This window comes from Sorex fumeus, unplaced genomic scaffold, assembly GCF_029834395.1.
Source record: "Sorex fumeus unplaced genomic scaffold, SorFum_2.1 ptg000035l, whole genome shotgun sequence".
Taxonomy (NCBI): Eukaryota; Metazoa; Chordata; class Mammalia; order Eulipotyphla; family Soricidae; genus Sorex; species Sorex fumeus.
The window spans coordinates 650,990-668,891 of NW_026606092.1; the positions used below are offsets into that span (position 1 = coordinate 650,990).

At 52.3% G+C, this 17,902-nt stretch overlaps 1 protein-coding gene across 1 annotated transcript in view; it reads left to right on the forward strand.

Moving 5' to 3' along the window:
• KIF5A (kinesin family member 5A) overlaps nucleotides 1-16,663 on the forward strand; it is a 36,724-nt gene extending 20,061 nt beyond the window's left edge. Inside the window, exons 12-29 of the mRNA XM_056117500.1 lie at nucleotides 462-637; nucleotides 2,469-2,537; nucleotides 3,733-3,939; nucleotides 4,164-4,310; nucleotides 5,393-5,581; nucleotides 5,949-6,066; nucleotides 7,369-7,433; nucleotides 7,528-7,637; nucleotides 8,973-9,074; nucleotides 10,030-10,090; nucleotides 10,430-10,501; nucleotides 10,650-10,754; nucleotides 13,489-13,705; nucleotides 14,110-14,263; nucleotides 14,541-14,623; nucleotides 15,028-15,055; nucleotides 15,496-15,609; nucleotides 16,524-16,663. Coding sequence (XP_055973475.1) covers nucleotides 462-637; nucleotides 2,469-2,537; nucleotides 3,733-3,939; nucleotides 4,164-4,310; nucleotides 5,393-5,581; nucleotides 5,949-6,066; nucleotides 7,369-7,433; nucleotides 7,528-7,637; nucleotides 8,973-9,074; nucleotides 10,030-10,090; nucleotides 10,430-10,501; nucleotides 10,650-10,754; nucleotides 13,489-13,705; nucleotides 14,110-14,263; nucleotides 14,541-14,623; nucleotides 15,028-15,055; nucleotides 15,496-15,574 — 1,982 coding nt within the window. The 3' untranslated portion in view covers nucleotides 15,575-15,609; nucleotides 16,524-16,663. The remainder of the gene's footprint in view (nucleotides 1-461; nucleotides 638-2,468; nucleotides 2,538-3,732; nucleotides 3,940-4,163; nucleotides 4,311-5,392; nucleotides 5,582-5,948; nucleotides 6,067-7,368; nucleotides 7,434-7,527; nucleotides 7,638-8,972; nucleotides 9,075-10,029; nucleotides 10,091-10,429; nucleotides 10,502-10,649; nucleotides 10,755-13,488; nucleotides 13,706-14,109; nucleotides 14,264-14,540; nucleotides 14,624-15,027; nucleotides 15,056-15,495; nucleotides 15,610-16,523) is intronic.
• The last annotated feature ends 1,239 nt before the right edge of the window (nucleotides 16,664-17,902 follow it).

Genomic DNA, 17,902 nt, shown 5'->3' on the forward strand with positions numbered 1-17,902 from the left:
GGGGGACAGAAGAGTGGTCGTCAGCGGCGAAGGGGATGCCCAAAGTCAGGGGCTGGAGTGATAGCACAGCAGGTAGGGCATTTGCCTTGCACGCGGCTGACCCAGGTTCGATTCCCAGCATCCCATATGGTCCCCCAAGCACCACCAGGAGTAATTCCTGTGTGCAGAGCCAGAAGTAACCCCTGAGCATTATCCAGGTATGACCCAAAAAAGAAAAGAGAGAGAGAGAGAGAGAGAGAGAGAGTGTCAGACAGTCTTGCCTGAGAGGCCTTTAGGACAGGGCAGTTTGAAGGACAGCTGGGTTTCTGGAGGGGGACAGTAGAGCGGTCATCAGGGGCGAAGAAGTGCCCAAAGTTAAAGGTCCAGAATGGAGGCCTGGCCTCTGGATGTTGAGGGGTGAGGCGGGGCTGGGGAGCAGGCGGAGGCTGCGGCCTTCCCTTCACATCCCTTATCTGGTCCAGGAGAGAATGTGCCTGAGACGGAGCGTCTGTCCGGCGAGGGGGCTGCCTTGGGCGCCGAGCTCTGCGAGGAGACGCCTCTGAATGACAACTCGTCCATCGTGGTGCGCATCGCGCCTGAGGAGCGGCAGAAGTACGAGGAGGAGATCCGCCGCCTCTACAAGCAGCTGGATGACAAGGTGAGGCGGGGCGGGCGGGCAGGGCACACTGCGAGCCCTGGGGGATGAGAAGCTAGGGAATAAAAAAAAAAAATCAGCTCAAACAGCCTTTTTCTGATTTTAAAGGGGATGAATGCTCTTTATTGAAAATGGGGAAGGTAAGTCTAAAAAAGCACGCAGGAATAAAGATCACATCTCCCCCTGACCTCCCAGAAAGAACACTATTAACCTTTTGTACTTCTCCATTCACGTGCCATGCGAGATGGACTCTGTGTGTAACTCTGCATCTGACGTTTTCCATTCGGCATCCTATAATGAGCAGTTTCCTACTTTGTTAACAACTCATCCTGAAGGTGGTTTTGTTTTTTGTCACTCCTGGTGTTCCGGGCGCTCAGACCAAATCCAGGGCTCTTTGAATGCAGAGCATGTATTGTACCAGCCCTTCAAGCCATTCCCTGGCCCCCCAGAAAAGTACTTTTGGGGGACCACAGCCTGCACTCTCGGGATAGTCCTGGCTTGGTGCTCAGGGTTCACTCCCAGTGGTGCTCAGGGGACTGTGAGGTGGTGGGGATCAAACATGGGGGTTCTGCATGCACAGCATGAGCTCGACCCGTTGAGCAATCGCTCTGGCTCCACCACGGTATTGATCAGTGGCAACTGATCCTTATCAAAACATATTTGACCATTTACTTCGTATAGGGCTTCTCGTTTGTTATGAGTTTGTTTAAAATCACTCTGATTTGACTGTTTTTGCCTCTTGAGCATAAGACTTTGCTTTGGAATAACTTGGTTAGTGTGGAACTCAAGGTAGGATTTCTAGGTTAAAGGATATGAACATTTAGAGGCTTTTCTAAATATTGACCAGGTTATACCAACTTCCAGGAAGAAAGATATTTAAAAGCAGGGGGTGGAGAGATAGTACAGCGGGTAAGACACTTACCTTGCACATGATCGACCGAAGTTTGATCCCCGGCACCTCTTTTGGTCCCCAAGCACCGCTGGCAGTGACCCCCGAGTGAGAGCCAGGAGTAAGCTCTGAACACCGCCGAGTGTGGCCCCAAAGCCAAAAAATAAAAGTAAAAGTAAAGGCCCTCCCGTTGATCATCGATTTGCTCGAGCGGGCCCAGTAACGTCTCCATTGGAGACTTTGTTGTTACTGTGTCTGGCATATCGAATACGTCACGGGGAGCTTGTCAGGCTCTGTGCGGGCGAGATACTCTCGGTAGCCTTGCCGGGCTCTCCGAGAGGGGCAGAGGAATCGAACTCGGGTCGGCCATGTTGGCTGCGTGCAAGGCAAACGCCCTGCCGCTGTGCTATCGCTCCAGCCCAAAAATAAATTCATTAAATAAAATAAGCAAGGGCAGGAACCAGGGATGTAGCTCAGTGGCAGAGCACTTGCCTCTCATGTGTGATGCTCTGGATTGGATCCTGGCCCTGGGAAAACAAGCAAAGCAAAGAAAGCGAGGCAGGGCTGGAGCGATAGCACAGCGGGTAGGGCATTTGCCTTGCACCAGCCAACATGGCCGACACAGGTTCGATTCCCAGCATCCCATATGGCCCCCCGAGCACCACCAGGAGTGATTCCTGAGTGCATGAGCCAGGAGTAACCCCTGAGCATCACCGGGTGTGACCCAAAAAGCAAAAAAAAAAAAAGAAAAGAAAGCGAGGCAGGAATATAGGAAAGAAGCTGAGTGGGGGAAAAAGAAGCAGCAGCTGAGAAAGGCCCTCTTTTTCAGGTTAGAACTTTCTAATGCTGGATCTTCATAAGGCTCCTTCCCCACCCCCACCCGCATTGTCTCCGCTGGGAGGGGGAGCACTCCTTCACTCCCTCGCTTCCCCTTGTCTCCAATAGGATGATGAGATCAACCAGCAGAGCCAGCTCGTAGAGAAGCTCAAGCAGCAAATGGTGGATCAAGAGGAGGTAAAGGGAGGGAGGGCAGGGCATGCGAGGGCGGGGGGAGTTCACGCAGAAAGGCCGGAAAAAGGCTCTTAGCCAGCCAGCGGGGCCTTCTGCTGGGTCACATGGGGCACTGTGGCTGTCTGGGGCTTTAGCGGGGGCTTTGCTTACAGTACGGATTTGGGTGTCTAGGTACTTCTTTATTTCCCCCCCTTCTCCCACTTCATTTAAATACTGTAGTTTATGAAGTTGTTTGTGATCATTTGTTACAGGCATTCCGTGTCCCAACACCAATCCCACCGCCTCTTGTCACCTTCCCTCCACGTTGTCTCCATTTTCCCAACTACCCCTCAAGCCCTGCCCTGGTAGCAGGCCCACAGTCATTTTATTTTATATTGCTTGTTATCCCTAAATCACTGGCGGAATGATCAAAACATACTTAAGTAGAAGAAAATTTGTGAAAATTGTTTTATCTCACCATGGGACATTTTTTTCCGAGGCTTTACTAAGTTGTTGCTGTAAGTTAAGCCTTCTGTGTTAATGTTTTTGTAGTTGAGATTCGTTGGCTTCTACGTTCCAATCCCGTGCAGGCTGGTGTGCTATTACTGGGATGCCATGCTGTAGAGTTTATTGAACTGAGCAGTCTGGCTGGAGGCATGGGTGGGAGCTGTTGCGTGTGGGTGTGGCTACCGGGGCCTTGGTAGGGTGGAAATTTGGCCCACCCTGCTGCCGCTGCCGAGATCGCCCCAGAGGTCTCAGCCAGGACTGGGTATCTGAGAAACTTTTCCGACTAGTTCACTTCTTTCAAGATTTAATTATGAGTCTCCGGAATAGGGCTGGTAGATGAGCTTAACTGGCGGCGGGGGTGGGACGTGGGTCCAGGTGCTTCTTGATCCTGTTACCGTATTTCTCTGGAGCCTCAAGCCCACTTCCTCTTTTTTTTTTTTCTCTTTTTGGGTCACACCCGGCGACGTACAGGGGTTACTCCTGGCTCATGCTCTCAGGAATTACTCCTGGTGGTGCTCGGGGGACCATATGGGATGCTGGAAATTGAACCTGGGTCGGCCGCATGCAAGGCAAATGCCCTACCCGCTGTGCTATCACTCCAGCCCCCCCCCCACTTCCTCTTGACTCTTGCTTTGGCTCCTCTCCTAGCAGAAAGCCTGGGCGAGGGGTCAGTGGCAGCACACTTCCTCACCTGCCTCTCCTCTCCCCAAAGCTGCTGGTGTCCACCCGAGGGGACAATGAGAAGGTCCAGAGGGAACTGAGCCACTTACAGTCAGAGAACGATGCTGCCAAAGACGAGGTGAAGGAAGTCCTGCAGGCCCTGGAGGAGCTGGCGGTCAACTATGACCAGAAGTCTCAGGAGGTGGAGGAGAAGAGCCAGCAGAACCAGCTGCTGGTGGACGAGCTGTCCCAGAAGGTGGTGAGTGCCCGGGCACCCTGGGAGCCAGCTGTTGCCTGCGCCCTTCTGCAGCGCCCTCACCTGGTCGCTCCTGCCCCTGCCCTCCTTACCCTCTCTCTTCCAGAGCCTTCTGAAGGGCTCTGGTCTCCTCGTAGCCCTCAGGTCGTGCCTGAAGGGAGAGGCCTTGGTCCATCTGGGGGGCGAGGGGGACATGGCTGTGGGCTGACCCAAGGGGCCATCCCCAGGCTTCCATGCTGTCTCTGGAGTCCGAGTTGCAGCGGCTGCAGGAGGTCAGCGGACACCAGCGAAAACGAATCGCTGAGGTGCTGAACGGGCTGATGAAAGACCTGAGCGAGTTCAGCGTCATCGTGGGCAACGGGGAGATAAAGCTGGTGAGTGGAGAAAGAAGTGGCCCACTTACTCTGTTCCCTCTTATTCTGGGCCCTGGGGTGGGGTAATGGAGGTTCAGGTGGGTTAGTCAGGTCCTCAGGGGCACTGAGAAAGGCCAGTCAAAGATCCAGGGGTCAGAGATATAGTAGAGCAGGTAGGGCACTTGCATTGCATTCAGCTGACTCCCCAGATCTGATCCCTGCCACCCCATATGTCCCCCAGACACCACCAGAAGTGATTCCTGAGTGCAGAGCCAGGGGTAACCCCTGAGAACTACAGGATGTGACCCCAAACAAAACAAAATTTAAAAAGTGAAAAAAAAATCCAGGAGACACACCATCAAAGTCAACCGAGAAAAAATGGGTTTGCATAAACTCATCTGCAAAGACACAGTGAAAGGGTGCTGGGGAAAGTGGCAGTGGACGGGTCAGGGAGGTAATACCGGGGGCTGTAGTGATAGCACAGTGGGTAGGGCATTTGCCTTGCACTCAGCTGACCCGGGTTCAATTCCCAGCATCCCATATGGTCCCTCGAGCACTACCAGGAGTAATTCCTGAGTGCAGAGCCAGGAGTAAACCCTGTGCATCACTGGCTGCGACCCAAAAAGAAAAAAAAAGAGAGAGATAATACCGGGGTCCGCTGCTGCTGTGACCCTGGTTCCACCCTGTACTGCATGTGGTCCCCCAGCTCTGCCAGGAGTGACCCCTAAGCACAGAGACAGGAGTTAGCCCTGAGCATAGCCAGGTGTGACTCAAGTCCTCATTCCACAGGAAGGAAGGGAGGGAGGGCGGACTTATCATAGGGCACAGGTTAGGGATAAGGACCTGTCTGTGAGCAGACTTGTGACCTGATGAAAGGAAACCCTGTTGTTTCTTTGATGGAAGAGTGTGTCTGTAGGAATTAAATCTTCAAGCGCAGGTAGAGGAGTGTGGCAGAGGTGCTGAGAACTAGGTGGTGAACCATTAGGTGGCTCGAGGACATCCTCCTGTTTCCCTGCGTGGTGGGGGCATGGGGGGTGAGAAATGGTGGAAGGGGAGGGACTCAAGCAGAAGAGCTCCTCTCCCTCTCCCTGTCCGCCCCGCAGCCGGTGGAGATCAGTGGGGCCATCGAGGAGGAGTTCACGGTGGCTCGACTCTACATCAGCAAAATCAAATCAGAAGTCAAGTCTGTGGTGAAGCGGTGCCGGCAGCTGGAGAACCTCCAGGTGGAATGTCACCGCAAGATGGAAGTGACTGGCCGGGAGCTGTCATCCTGCCAGCTCCTCATCTCCCAGGTGAGTGCCAGAGGTACAAGCCAGGTCAGAGGAAGGTGACAGTGGTTGGCAGAGAGAATGCCCGATACCCACAGTTATGTTTGGGCTTGTGGCTGAATGAACTAAAATCTAGGAGAGAAGAGCTCAGGGCAGTAGAGAGAGAGTGTTTGTGTGTGTGTGTGTGTGTGTGTGTGTGTGTGTGTGTGTGTGTTGCGGGGAGGAGATACAGGGGTCAAGGTCAGAGAAATGAAGGCTCAAGGGGACGCCAACCCTCTGTGGCTCTAAAGGAAGGCGCGGACCGAAGGAGAGCTGGGGTTTCTGGAGCATGTGGTTGCTCAGAGATGTGTCTTTTGTCTGTTTGCTGCTTCCTGTCACCAACCCTTTTCAGCACGAGGCCAAGATCCGCTCGCTCACGGAGTACATGCAGAGCGTGGAGCTAAAGAAGCGGCACCTGGAAGAGTCCTACGACTCCCTGAGTGATGAGCTTGCCAAGCTCCAGGCCCAGGGTGAGACCTCTTAAACTTTTATGTATAGGTTTGGTTTGGGGGCCACCCCGGCAGTGATCAGTGCTTGCTCCTGGCTCTGCACACAAGGAGCACCCCTGGCGGGCTCAGAGAACTCAGGTATGGAGAGCTGGGGATAGAAACGGGGTCAGCAAGGCATGCGCCCTACCCACTATACTATCTTTCTGGTCCCAGAGACCTTCTTCAACTTTGTCCACCCATCCTGGACTCCAAGCTCCTGAGGGAGCAGGGAGGGAAAGCTACTAACATCCAAAGAAACCACCCAAAACCACCCGCCAAAGCATTGGGAGGATTGAAATCTTGGGGTCCAGCTCATGCATTGTTTAGCATGGTCCTGTATGTCACTTCAATTATATGGACCATAAGTCTTATGTGGTTCTCTGTCCCTGCTACATTAAATTGACCTATCCTGACATGGAGAGTATCATGCTGAGTGGAATGATTCAGGGAGAGGGACAGAGAGAGAAAGATTGCACTCATTTGTGGGATATAAAAAAAAAAGGTAGCATGGCCAGGAGGACTTGTCCATGGTTGGAAGCGTGGCACAAGTAGGTGGTGGGTGGTGGGGTTGCAGTTAGGATAGAGAAGGAATCACTATGACAATGATAGTTGAAAATAATCACTCCGGACAAGAATTGAGTGCTTACATGAGTCACTGAGTCACTGTCACTGTCCTCCCGTTGTTCATCGTTTTGCTCGAGCGGGCCCAGTAATGTCTCCATTGGAGACTTTGTTGTTACTGTGTTTGGCATATCGAATACGTCACGGGGAGCTTGCGATATACAATGATAACTTTCAGAAAAGGAAAGAAGAAGTGGGGGAGGGTGGGGGAGAGACCACAGACATTGTTGGTGGGAAATATACACTAGTGGAGGAACTAATGTTGGCTTAAACTGGTTATGTTTTATGGCTTCAACCCAATCATAAGCAACTTTGTCACTATTTATGTATCTCACGGTCACGGTCACGGTCCTCTCGTTGTTCATCGATTTGCTCGAGCGGGCCCAGTAACGTCGCCATCATGAGACTTGTTACTGTGTTTGGCATATCGAATACGCCACGGGTAGCTTGCCAGGCTCTGCCATGCGGGCGAGATAATTCAGTAAATTAAAAATCAAAAACAAATCACACCAAAAAATGAATTGCTCTCTCTTAACCCAGGAGAATACCCCTGGGGGGATTATTCCAGGTAATTGTGCCCTGCATGCCTGGAGCTCTGGTTACAATGTGAAGTTCTTGCTGCAGTCAGTGCCATGTAAATCTGTGTCCCCCTCCGTCCCTCAGAAACTGTGCATGAAGTGGCCCTGAAGGACAAGGAGCCAGACACCCAGGACGCAGATGAAGTGAAGGTTGGTGGGTTCGTAGTGGTGGGAAATGGATCTGGCAGGGCCGTGTTGGCTCTCATTGAGCCCCACTTTGAACTTGGATTGGGGTTGTTTGCAGAAGGCTCTGGAACTGCAGATGGAGAGTCACCGGGAGGCCCATCACCGGCAGCTGGCCCGGCTCCGAGATGAGATCAATGAGAAGCAGAAGATTATTGATGAGCTCAAAGAGTAAGTATCCGCCAAGGCCACGCCAGGACCCAGGCTTCCCTCACCAGGCTCTGCCCACTGCTGTGTTCTGTTCCCGCTTGGACCAGAATCTTTTTTTTTAAATTGAATCACCATGAGATACAGTTACAAGCTTTCATATTTGGGTTACAATCACACAATGATCAAACACCCATCCCTGTACCAGTGCACATTCCCCACCTCCAATATCCCCAGTATAGCCCCACTTTCCCACTCTCCCCCTGCCTCCATGGCAGACAATATTCCCTATACTCTCTCTCTACTTTTGGGCATTATGGGTTGCAGTACAGATATTGAGAGGTTATCATGTTCAGTCCTTTATCTACTTTCAGCACACATCTCCCATCCTGATCGATACTTCCAATCATCATTTTCTTAGTGATCCCTTCTCTATTCCAGCTGCCTTCTCCACCCCACCCCCATCCCCCTACCATGAGGCAGGCTTCCAACTATGGAGCAATATTCCTGGCCCTTGTGTCTACTGTCCTTGGGTGTCAGTCTCATGTCATGTTATTTTATACTCCACAGATGAGTGCAGTCCTTCTATATCTGTCCCTCTCTTTCTGACTCATTTCACTTATCATGATACTCTCCATGAGCATCCATTTAGAAGCAAATTTCATGACTTCATCTCTCCTAACAGCTGCATAGTATTCCATTGTGTAGATGTACCAAAGTTTCTTTTCTTTCTTTTTTTTTTTTGCTTTTTGGGTCACACCCGGCAATGCTCAGGGGTGACTCCTGGCTCTGCATTCAGGAATTCCTCCTGGCGGTGCTCGGGGAACCATATGGGATGCTGGGAATCGAACCCAGGTTGGCCGCATGCAAGGCAAATGCCCCACATGCTGTGCTATTGCTCCAGCTCCCACCAAAGTTTCTTTCACCAGTCATCTGTTCTTGGGCACTCAGGTTGTTTCCAGAGTTTGGCTATTGTGGACAGTGCTGCAATGAACATATAGGTGCAGATGTCATTTCTACTGTGCTTTTTTGCACCCTCGAGATACATTTGGACCATAATCTTACCTTTAACTTCCACGTGCCTTTCCCTTGATGGCACCATTATGCAGCCCCACCTCAGGAGGTGTAAGGACTAGCCTCTGTCCTGGAGGCGCTCATGACTAGAGTTTTAGGGACTCGCTTAGAGTTGCTCTGCTATGAAAACTGTGGCCGAGTCCACCTCAGACAGCTGCGGGTGGGTGCATCCATCCTAAACTGGACTCACCTATACAGGAGGAAAAATGTTTGAAGAGCTCCCGTTTCCTTTCCCCCCCACATGAGTATCTTTTCGATCTCCCCAATCCCTCCTTGTCCTCGCAGCCTGAATCAGAAGCTCCAGTTAGAGCTCGAGAAGCTTCAGGCAGACTATGAGAAGCTGAAGAACGAAGAGCACGAGAAGAGCAGCAAGCTGCAGGAGCTGACGTGAGTGACAAGCGGTGGCCGTGTTGGCTCAGACCGCTCTTCGGACAGCCCTGCAGAGGCAGGCCCCGGGGGAGGTGTGGTTGTTTGCCCAGGGAAGCAAAGAGACCGCCTAAATAATTTGTGTGGGCAAGGGAAAAGAAACCCTTTCAGAAAGGACCTCTGTGTATCAACCCACAGGAAACAGGTTTGTGATGGTCTGTTCAGTACACAGCAGGCTCCGGGGGCGGCGAGGGCGTACAGGAGTTAAGGCCTTTGCCTTGCTCCCACCAGCTCTTCTCGGCTATCTGGTCCCTGGAGCACCATCAGGAACAGAGCTAGGAATACCCCCCACACTACAATAAATAAAAGTAGGCTCTGAAACAAAGTGAATGGTCTGATCCCATCAAACTTGGGTGGAATATATATGGATTGAACCAAAGAGTCGTTGGGGCCAGAGAGATAATACAGGAGTGAGGCTGCTTTAGCCCGGCCTTGATTCACTCACTGCACATAGCTCCCTGGTCCTCTGAGTACCACCAGGGACCACTCATAAGCCCAGAGCCGGGAATGGTCCCTTTGCACCACCAGGTCTACCTGCTACCCCCTTCCCTCCTCTAATAAAAGGTTGGAAAGATTGTCACCTGTATAATTTTGGTTTCATGGTGTAAAGTGGTAGAATGGTGGGCCCCATACATTTTTTTTAAAAGAATGGTGAGCCTTTTATGAAACTAATCTTGCTGATCTTTTTAGTTGTGTTTTTTTATTTTAGTGTAGGAGTATTGCTATTCATTCAGCCATTGATCAGGCTGATTGAATTGGGCACGAACTCCACTTTAGTTTCTTCTCTGATGTTTGCCTAATGTACATGAGGAAACTGTATGAAAATTACTAAACTCTAGGTGAAAGGAGTGGGAGAGGGACGCAGGTGGGAGGAAGGAGAGTTCCTGAAGGATTCTTCTCTTCCGTCCTCCTCCAGATTTCTGTACGAGCGACATGAGCAGTCCAAGCAGGACCTCAAAGGGCTGGAGGAGACAGTTGTGAGTGGCTCCCTTCTGGGTCGGGCTGACGGGGCTGGGGAACGCTTCGTCGCTTCATCGCTGCCCCCGATTTCTCCCCCATTCCTCTTGCCCTTCTGTCAAGTTAGTCTGAGGCATATTTAGGACATGCACACTCTGTCCTGTTTAGTCCTGACAAGACAGATGGAAGATTCCTGTAATTAATTTATTTCTCAGTGTGTGTGTGAGGGGGAAGGGGGCATCAAACCCAGACCTTGTGCGTGCAAGGTGTGCATTTTATCACAGAATCACAGCCCCAGCCTGGAGGGAAGAGACTGACTTGTGTTTGGCGACCCCTCATGTCAATATCATGCTTTCCAGGCCCGGGAACTCCAGACCCTCCACAACCTTCGCAAGCTGTTCGTTCAAGACGTCACGACTCGAGTCAAGAAAGTAGGCGCCACCCTCGGGGTCTTCCCAGAGCTCCTATTCTTTCCCACCTCGGGTTTCTCCCACAGGGGTGGCTTGACCTGGTCTTGGGGGGACCGGTTAGGTATCGGGCCTTGCACTGGCCACATCTTTCTCTTCGTTTCCCCACCAGAGTGCAGAAATGGAGCCCGAGGACAGTGGGGGGATTCACTCCCAAAAGCAGAAGATTTCCTTTCTTGAGAACAACCTGGAACAACTTACAAAGGTTCACAAACAGGTCAGAGTCCATGGGAAGGGAAAGAGAACTGAAGCCAGGTGCCAGGACACCGGACCCTCAGAGGCCCTTGGATTTGGGAAAATCCACTTGCTTTTCCTTATTTTTCCCTTTGATTTTCCCTACAGAGCCTTTCTCTGCACCATATTTGGTTCCGTTTTCCGTTTGTATTTTGGTCCATAACCGTTTTCCCTTCTTGAGTCTCCCAACGTGCCTCTGCTCAGAGTGGACCTCCCCAGGCCCGTGGTTGGTGGGGGCAGTGTGTGCGGAATGAGGCTGCAGAGGCCTGCGGCTGTAACCACACACCGGGTACTGGCCAGGCCTTAGGCAGAGGGAGAAGGCACTGGGTCCCGCAGAGGTGGAGGAGCTGGGCTTTCTCTCATTGAGAGAAACCCATCTGCTTAGGCCTGGGGCCGTGTGCAGAGAAATGAAGGGGTGTCCTGCAGGTGGGCCACCAGTCCCCGGGTGGCGTCATTTCAGTCTCCTGTGTATTAAGTTGCTGCCTCTCTGTCCCATTGCTGCTGTGGCCGCTTAGGTGGATGACTGGGTTTCAAAGGTATGGGGTGGGGAGGCAAGAGGGGCAGTCCCAGGAGTCGGGACAGGAAATGTTTGGTGCACACAGAGTGGGAGCACCTCATTAGCGCCAGATCTCTGCGCCTTGAAGACAGGTGCAGTGGTCTGTCAGCAAGCCCTCTGAAATGATTCAGAAAATAAACTCTAAACGGGGCTGGAGCGATAGCACAGTGGGTAGGGTGTTTGCCTTGCACGCAGCCGACCCAGGTTCGATTCCCAGCATCCCATATGTTCCCCCGAGCACCTCCAGGAGTAATTCCCGAGTGCAGAGCGAGGAGTAACCATTGCTGGGTGTGACCCAGAAAGCTAAATAAATAAATAAATAAATAAATAACTCTCACCTACCCCTCATCCCCAGCCTTCCAGATCCACTTTCAAAATGCCTCAGCCGCAATTCCTTTTCTCCCAGCGTGGGCCCACGTACACATGAAATAGTCAGGCGCCCCCAGTGTTTGCTATCGTGAATAATGAAGGAGACCAGAGAACATACACACTTTTTCATTACAGAGCTGGTCCATAGAGTTCATTTCTTTCCTTTGGCTTCACCACCACCTTCCACTCTTCGCTTATTCTAAAACAGTGTAATTCAGGAAAGTTGAAGCACAGGGAAGAAAACACTGGACTTGGTTTTGCTTTTCTTCATTTCCTTGTAATCATTTCTTTTCTGTTTCCAAAAGCATATTGGATGGCTCCCCTGCCCCCACCTCCGATTGTTTGGTTGTGGGAAGTGTGTCACCCTCGTCAGTTCTAAGTGCAGGGTTGAGTGGTATTGAACCCACAGTGTTGGGTAATATCACGACCCTCTATCCCCGCCATTCTTGTAAACATGGAGCTCTAGGGATACCCGTTAAACTCTAACTGCTCACTCCCTCTTCCTTCCAATCTCCTGGCAACCACCATTCCACTCTCTGTCTTTGATTTTGAGTCCTTTAAATGCCTCACATAGATGCAGTCACAGTATTTGTCCTTCGGTGATTTATTTCACCGAACTCGTCCTGCAGGCTCACCGCCCTTGCGGCTCACATCAGGGAAGCACAAACCGTTTTTTTCCCCCTCGCTGGAGCGGCAGCTTCTGCTCCAGTAGTTCAGTCCCCCAAACGCCTCAGCTGCGGGAGAGAGACTCATAATTCCTTTCCTTGATCAACACAAGCCTAGAAAGATAAACAAGAGGGAGACAGAGGCTTCCCCAGCCACAGAATCTTCAACTGCCAGGGCCGTCTTCCCGTTCCACATTAAGTCTGGGCAGCGCCTGCAGCTCAGCCATCTGGCACCCTCGTTGCAGCAACAGGGTCCTGGATTTCACCCCTGGGCCCCGCAAGCAGAACCAGAGGAGCCAAATGAAGCATAGCTGCCGTCACGGCAAAACGCTGCTTGGGATCTCCAAATGGTCCAGAATTCGTGGGGCATGGCAGCGAGTGCCGCGCCACTGCTCCCCCAAGGACCCTTGCTGCTTCCCCAGCTCTCCTGAGAGCGGCTCCTTGCGCACTGGGTGGCACCCTGCAAAGAGCCCGTGGGGGGTGTCCAGACCATGGAGGGGGCTCCCTGCTCCCACTGAACTGAAACGGGAGCGGGCGAGCACAAATGTTTGTGAGACCTCAAACATTTTCTCTCCTTCCTGCGGGGCGCTGCGGGCATGTGGGGGTGCGGGCATGGGGACTTTGTAGCTTCTGCTCCTGCTCTGCATTGCCCTGCACCAGCGTTCAGCGCCATCTTCCACCCTCTGGACCGCGCCTGTGTTCCTGCTGCCTACCCCCCTGCCTTTGCATGCCACAAAACCATCTCTGGGTGACGAGGTGCCTCATCCCCATGGTTGCCGTGGGGCTTTTGGTCTGGCAGGAGCTGTGACAGTGTGTGTAGGGGGGGTGGGGGCGGGGTTATGGGCAGGGTGGGTTTGAGGCCAGTCTGAGACCAGGACCTCTGGGCCACAGCAAGGTTGGCGCCTTTTGCTCCTCAGAAAGATGTGACCTTTTAATGCCTGATCTCCATTGGCTGAGGGCAAAGGGGAAGACGGGCTAAAACAGAGCCGTAGTGCCGTCCAAGGCGCGAGTCCTCTCAAGAGGGCACCGCGACCTTCATCCTCTCTGATTTGATGTCCCCATGTTCTCTCTCCCCACCCTGCCCCCTCCGTACCCACCGCTCTCTGGGGTCACTGCACCGTCCACAGCTGGTACGTGACAATGCAGATCTGCGTTGTGAGCTTCCTAAACTGGAAAAACGACTTAGGGCTACGGCTGAGAGAGTTAAGGCCCTGGAGGGTGCACTGAAGGAGGCCAAGGAGGGCGCCATGAAGGACAAGCGCCGCTACCAGCAGGAGGTAGACCGCATCAAGGAAGCCGTGCGCTACAAGAGCTCGGGCAAGCGGGGCCACTCAGCCCAGATCGGTGAGTGGGGAGCACGGGTCAGCGGGCCGGGGGCCTCGCCACCAGGGGAAATTCAACACTCTTCACAGAGCCAGAGAGCGAGGCTACTGCTTCCTGCCCTTCCGATGCTGTCCCATCTCCCCTTCCCTGAAAAAAGTTATCAAAGTGAATTATCTTATAAACCGTTCATTTCTGCCCCTGTTGAAAAACTCAGGAACCAGCTACCTCCTCAAGGTCATTTTCCTTTTCCTTTTCTTTTTTTTTCTTTTTTGGTCACACCCAGCGTTGCACAGGTGTTATTCCTGGCTCATGCACTCAGGAATTACTCCTGGCGGTGCTCGGGGGACCATATGGGATGCTGGGGATCGAACACACCCTGCCCGCTGTGCTGTCGTTCCAGCCCCTTCGTTTTCTTTTTACTGCAGCCAAACCTGTCCGGCCTGGGCACTACCCAGCGTCCTCACCGACCAACCCCTATAGCACCCGGAGCCCCGAATGTATCAGTTACACCAACAACCTCTTCCAGAATTACCAGAACTTATACCTGCAGGCTGCACCTAGCACCACCTCAGATGTGTAGTGAGTGACAGGGTGGCGGGGGGCAAGGGGGAGGCTGGAACGGGAAGGCACTGGGCTCCTGGTCCGTTCAGCGTGAGACTGGTTCTGGTGTGGACAGAGCGCCTTTCCTCGGTTGCTTCACTGGAGCCTTTGCTCACCCTCACGCTACCTTCTGGGTTGGAAGGCGGATATCGCCCTCCCAGTCTGTGGCTATGTGTGTTGTCCTCTATTTGCCGGGTGCTGGAGAGGGATTTGCTGGTGGGCATCAGAGGCCGCCCCTTTCCTTTGTTCTGTCCAGCTTTGCAGACTCCTGCACCAGCGGGGGCGCCACATCCTCTGGCGGCCCCTGGACTTCCTACCAGAAGGCCAATACGGACAACGGTGAGTGAGAAAGGTCGGGATCCAGCTTTGGGACCCTCGGGCAAACTGAAAAACGTAAGAGAAGTAAGCAACCTTGTGATGGAAGCTTGACCCCCACCCATGTCAGGGTCTGGGCATCTGAGTGGGTTCTTGCCCTGATTGTGCCCCTTAGACCCCCCTTACCTTTCTTTCCCCTCTCTCTCCTTTGTGAGGGGTCAGGGAGACTTATTCTCAAGCAGAATCATGATGCAGTTTGGGGGTGTTGAAGATGGATTGCAGTTGTGCCTTCAAGAGTCTTACGTTTTCCTGAGGGTTGAGGATGGGAGAGGGTTGTAGGAAACTTTCTGATGTCCAACTTTCTCTCTCTCTCTTTCTTTCTTTCTTTCTTTCTTTCTATCCTGTCTTCCCAATGATGCTGTCCTCAGGAAACGCCACGGATATCAATGACAATAGGTACACCAGTGTTCTCTGCTCTCGGGTGTGTGTGTGGGAGCGGGGTATCTGAAGAAATCACAGCGTTTTCCTCACGTCCTAATTAAGGGGGTTCCCTAGTGCTTGCAGGGGAAGGAGGAGAAAATGGAAAGCAGTCTTGCTTTCGCTGTGTTTGGAGAACATGGTCCCCACTTCTAATCCCATCTGCAGCCCCTCCCCATTCCAGCCATGGGGATGGGACGGAATCATGGCCATCGATAGCAGATCACCCAGTTTCTCTCCCACCGTTGGGAACTTTGTGACCTTGGACAAGCAGCTAAGAGGCTCTCGCCTCCATTTCCCCCTGCATTCCTGTGAAACATGGATAGCCCCTGCCCTTCGCAAGCTCTTGGGAATACTGGGGGAGCTAACGCTTTCGTTTCTACTGAGCTGACTGCTGTGACTGTGACGGTCCCTTCCAGGAGCGACCTGCCATGCGGCTATGAGGCTGAGGACCAGGCCAAGCTTTTCCCTCTCCATCAAGAGACCGCAGCCAGCTAATCTCCCAGGGGACTGCTGCGTACCTGCACTTTCAGGTAGCTTCGGGCTGCTCCCTCCCACGGGCCTCGGGCTGTCTCCTCTTGGTCTCTGCAACTCTGGGGTTCAGCTCAAAACTGCGGCATAGTTTTCCCTTGACTCCTCCTTTCTCTCCCGCTGCTGCCAAATGTCTTCTGGACCATTTCTCCTGCCTGCTTAGACGCTTTCGCTGGCAACCACTCCTGGTTCTGCCACTAGGGGTCACTGTCACATGTCAAACGAATCAAGGGCTGGGTTGCTTTGAAAGTCCTGTGCCACCCCAGAACATTTAAGGGGACCTTGGGGGCTCATCACAACGCACCCTTTCCCAATTTTAGGGTCCCATAAAATAATTTCTGAGGATTCTGTTTCCTGAACTAAAGCGGTTCCAGATTAATTCCTGAGCCTAGCCTATACTCCGGTGCCTGTGTCGCCAACAAGCTTTACAAAATGCCTCATGGTACCTCCGAGCTGCAGGGTCAGCTCTCCCCCTCCTCCTCATCTCGGTGGAGGCGCAAACCAGAGCCCCTCTCGGCTCTGCAAGGCCTTTCCCACAGTAGCTCAGGCCCCTTCCGAGTTCTTAGGTTTCACCCGGCTCCTCCTTACCCTTGAAACTGGGAACCAGGATCTTGCCTTTTTGTTCACTTTGCCTCCTTGGAGAACTCGAAACAAGAGAGCATGGCCAGTCCGTCGTGGGGCTGCAAGCCAAGCCAAGTTGTCCCTGGGGGTTTCCAGGCTAGTCAGAAAGGCGCTAGGAGGAGCCAGAATCCCGGAATGGAAGGACGAGGGAAGGCTGGGGTGGGAGGGCGGCATCTGCTGTTGGGACCAGATGCACAGCGCTGTACACCCAGGCTCCTGCAGATGCCGCCCTGCTCCAGTGGAGTGGCCGGGCTGCACCGTGGTTCCTCACCAGCTCTTTCTCTTTCCTCCCCAGTTTCTAAGAGGGACTGAGGCCTCTTCTCTCAGCATGCTGCAATCCTGTGGTCTCTGACACTAACTCACGCCCCGACCCCTGTTGTTTGACTGTACTGTTTGATGTCTCCTCTTACTCTCTATCTCTTTGTACTCTGTACCTATATATCAAAAGCTGCTGCTATGTCTCTGTCTTACTCTAAGTATCTAACGATGTATCTAGAGATTTCTAACCGTAGTGTATCCCCTCCTCACGGGGGCAGTAGGGAGGAGGGGGAATGTTTCTCCTTTCTCTCTCATATACTCGTCTCTCACACTGATTGGTGTTAGTCATGGAGATGATGGAAGGAAAAACGGGAGTTCGAGGGCTGCGATCCTCCACACACAGACGCACACTCATGCAAGTACATGTGCACACACACACACACACACACACACACACACACACACAAAGCCTTAAGCAGAAGAAGTCTTAGCATCCAGAGAGAAATCCACGCATCGGCCTCCTCGCAGAGTTAGTGCAGGGGAGGGTAATGGAAAGACTGCCACAGTTGATGCAGAATTTGCTTCATCCACCTCTCACCTGAACTGAGGGATTCTGGGTGTACACGTGTCCTCTCAAGTCTGTTTTTGGCCTCCCTACTCCTGTTCTCCCCTAGATGAACAAGAAGATGGGATCTTGTCAAAGGACTTCTTGATCCCTATTCCCAAGGGACCACTTTCCTTTCCCCTAAAAACTCCTTTTGATATTCTCTACATGAGTTCATAAGCAGACTGCAGTTGTTAAAGAAAACATCAAAGGGGCCAGAGATAGTCTAGCAAATCGGGTGCTTGCCTTGCATGTGGCCGATCCAGGTTTAATCCCCAGCACCCAACAGAGTCCCCTGAGCCTCACCAGGCGTGACCCCTGAGTACAGAGCCAGGCAGGAGTAAGTCCTGAATATTGCCAGGTGTGGCCCCAAAACAAAATAAACCAAAAAAGTTCATTGAAATTTGAGACAGACCTTTCTCAAGAGTTGGTCAAATGACTGTTTGTCTGTCCATGGCAGAGTCAAGATCATTGCTTCCTTGAGTTGGGGGAAGGACATAGGCTTAGAAATTCCTAAATATTTTTTGCCACCGAGATGAGCTGGATTCCTATCTGTCCCATATTGGGCTGGACATTCTTCCCATCGGGGGGCTTCCAGTTCATTGGCAAAATATCTATCTTGATATACCTTCCTTTCAAGCTGGAGCCTGGTTTTTACCCAGTATATATTAACAAAAAAAATTTTTTTTTACACAGAGTTCCTTCTATAATGTCCCCATTTGGTATTAAGTGCACTTTAAATAAATGGACAAGATGGATTTTCTGGAGGTGGAAGAGCCCGGGGGCTCTCCCCCAGTGCCTCCCCATGCAGT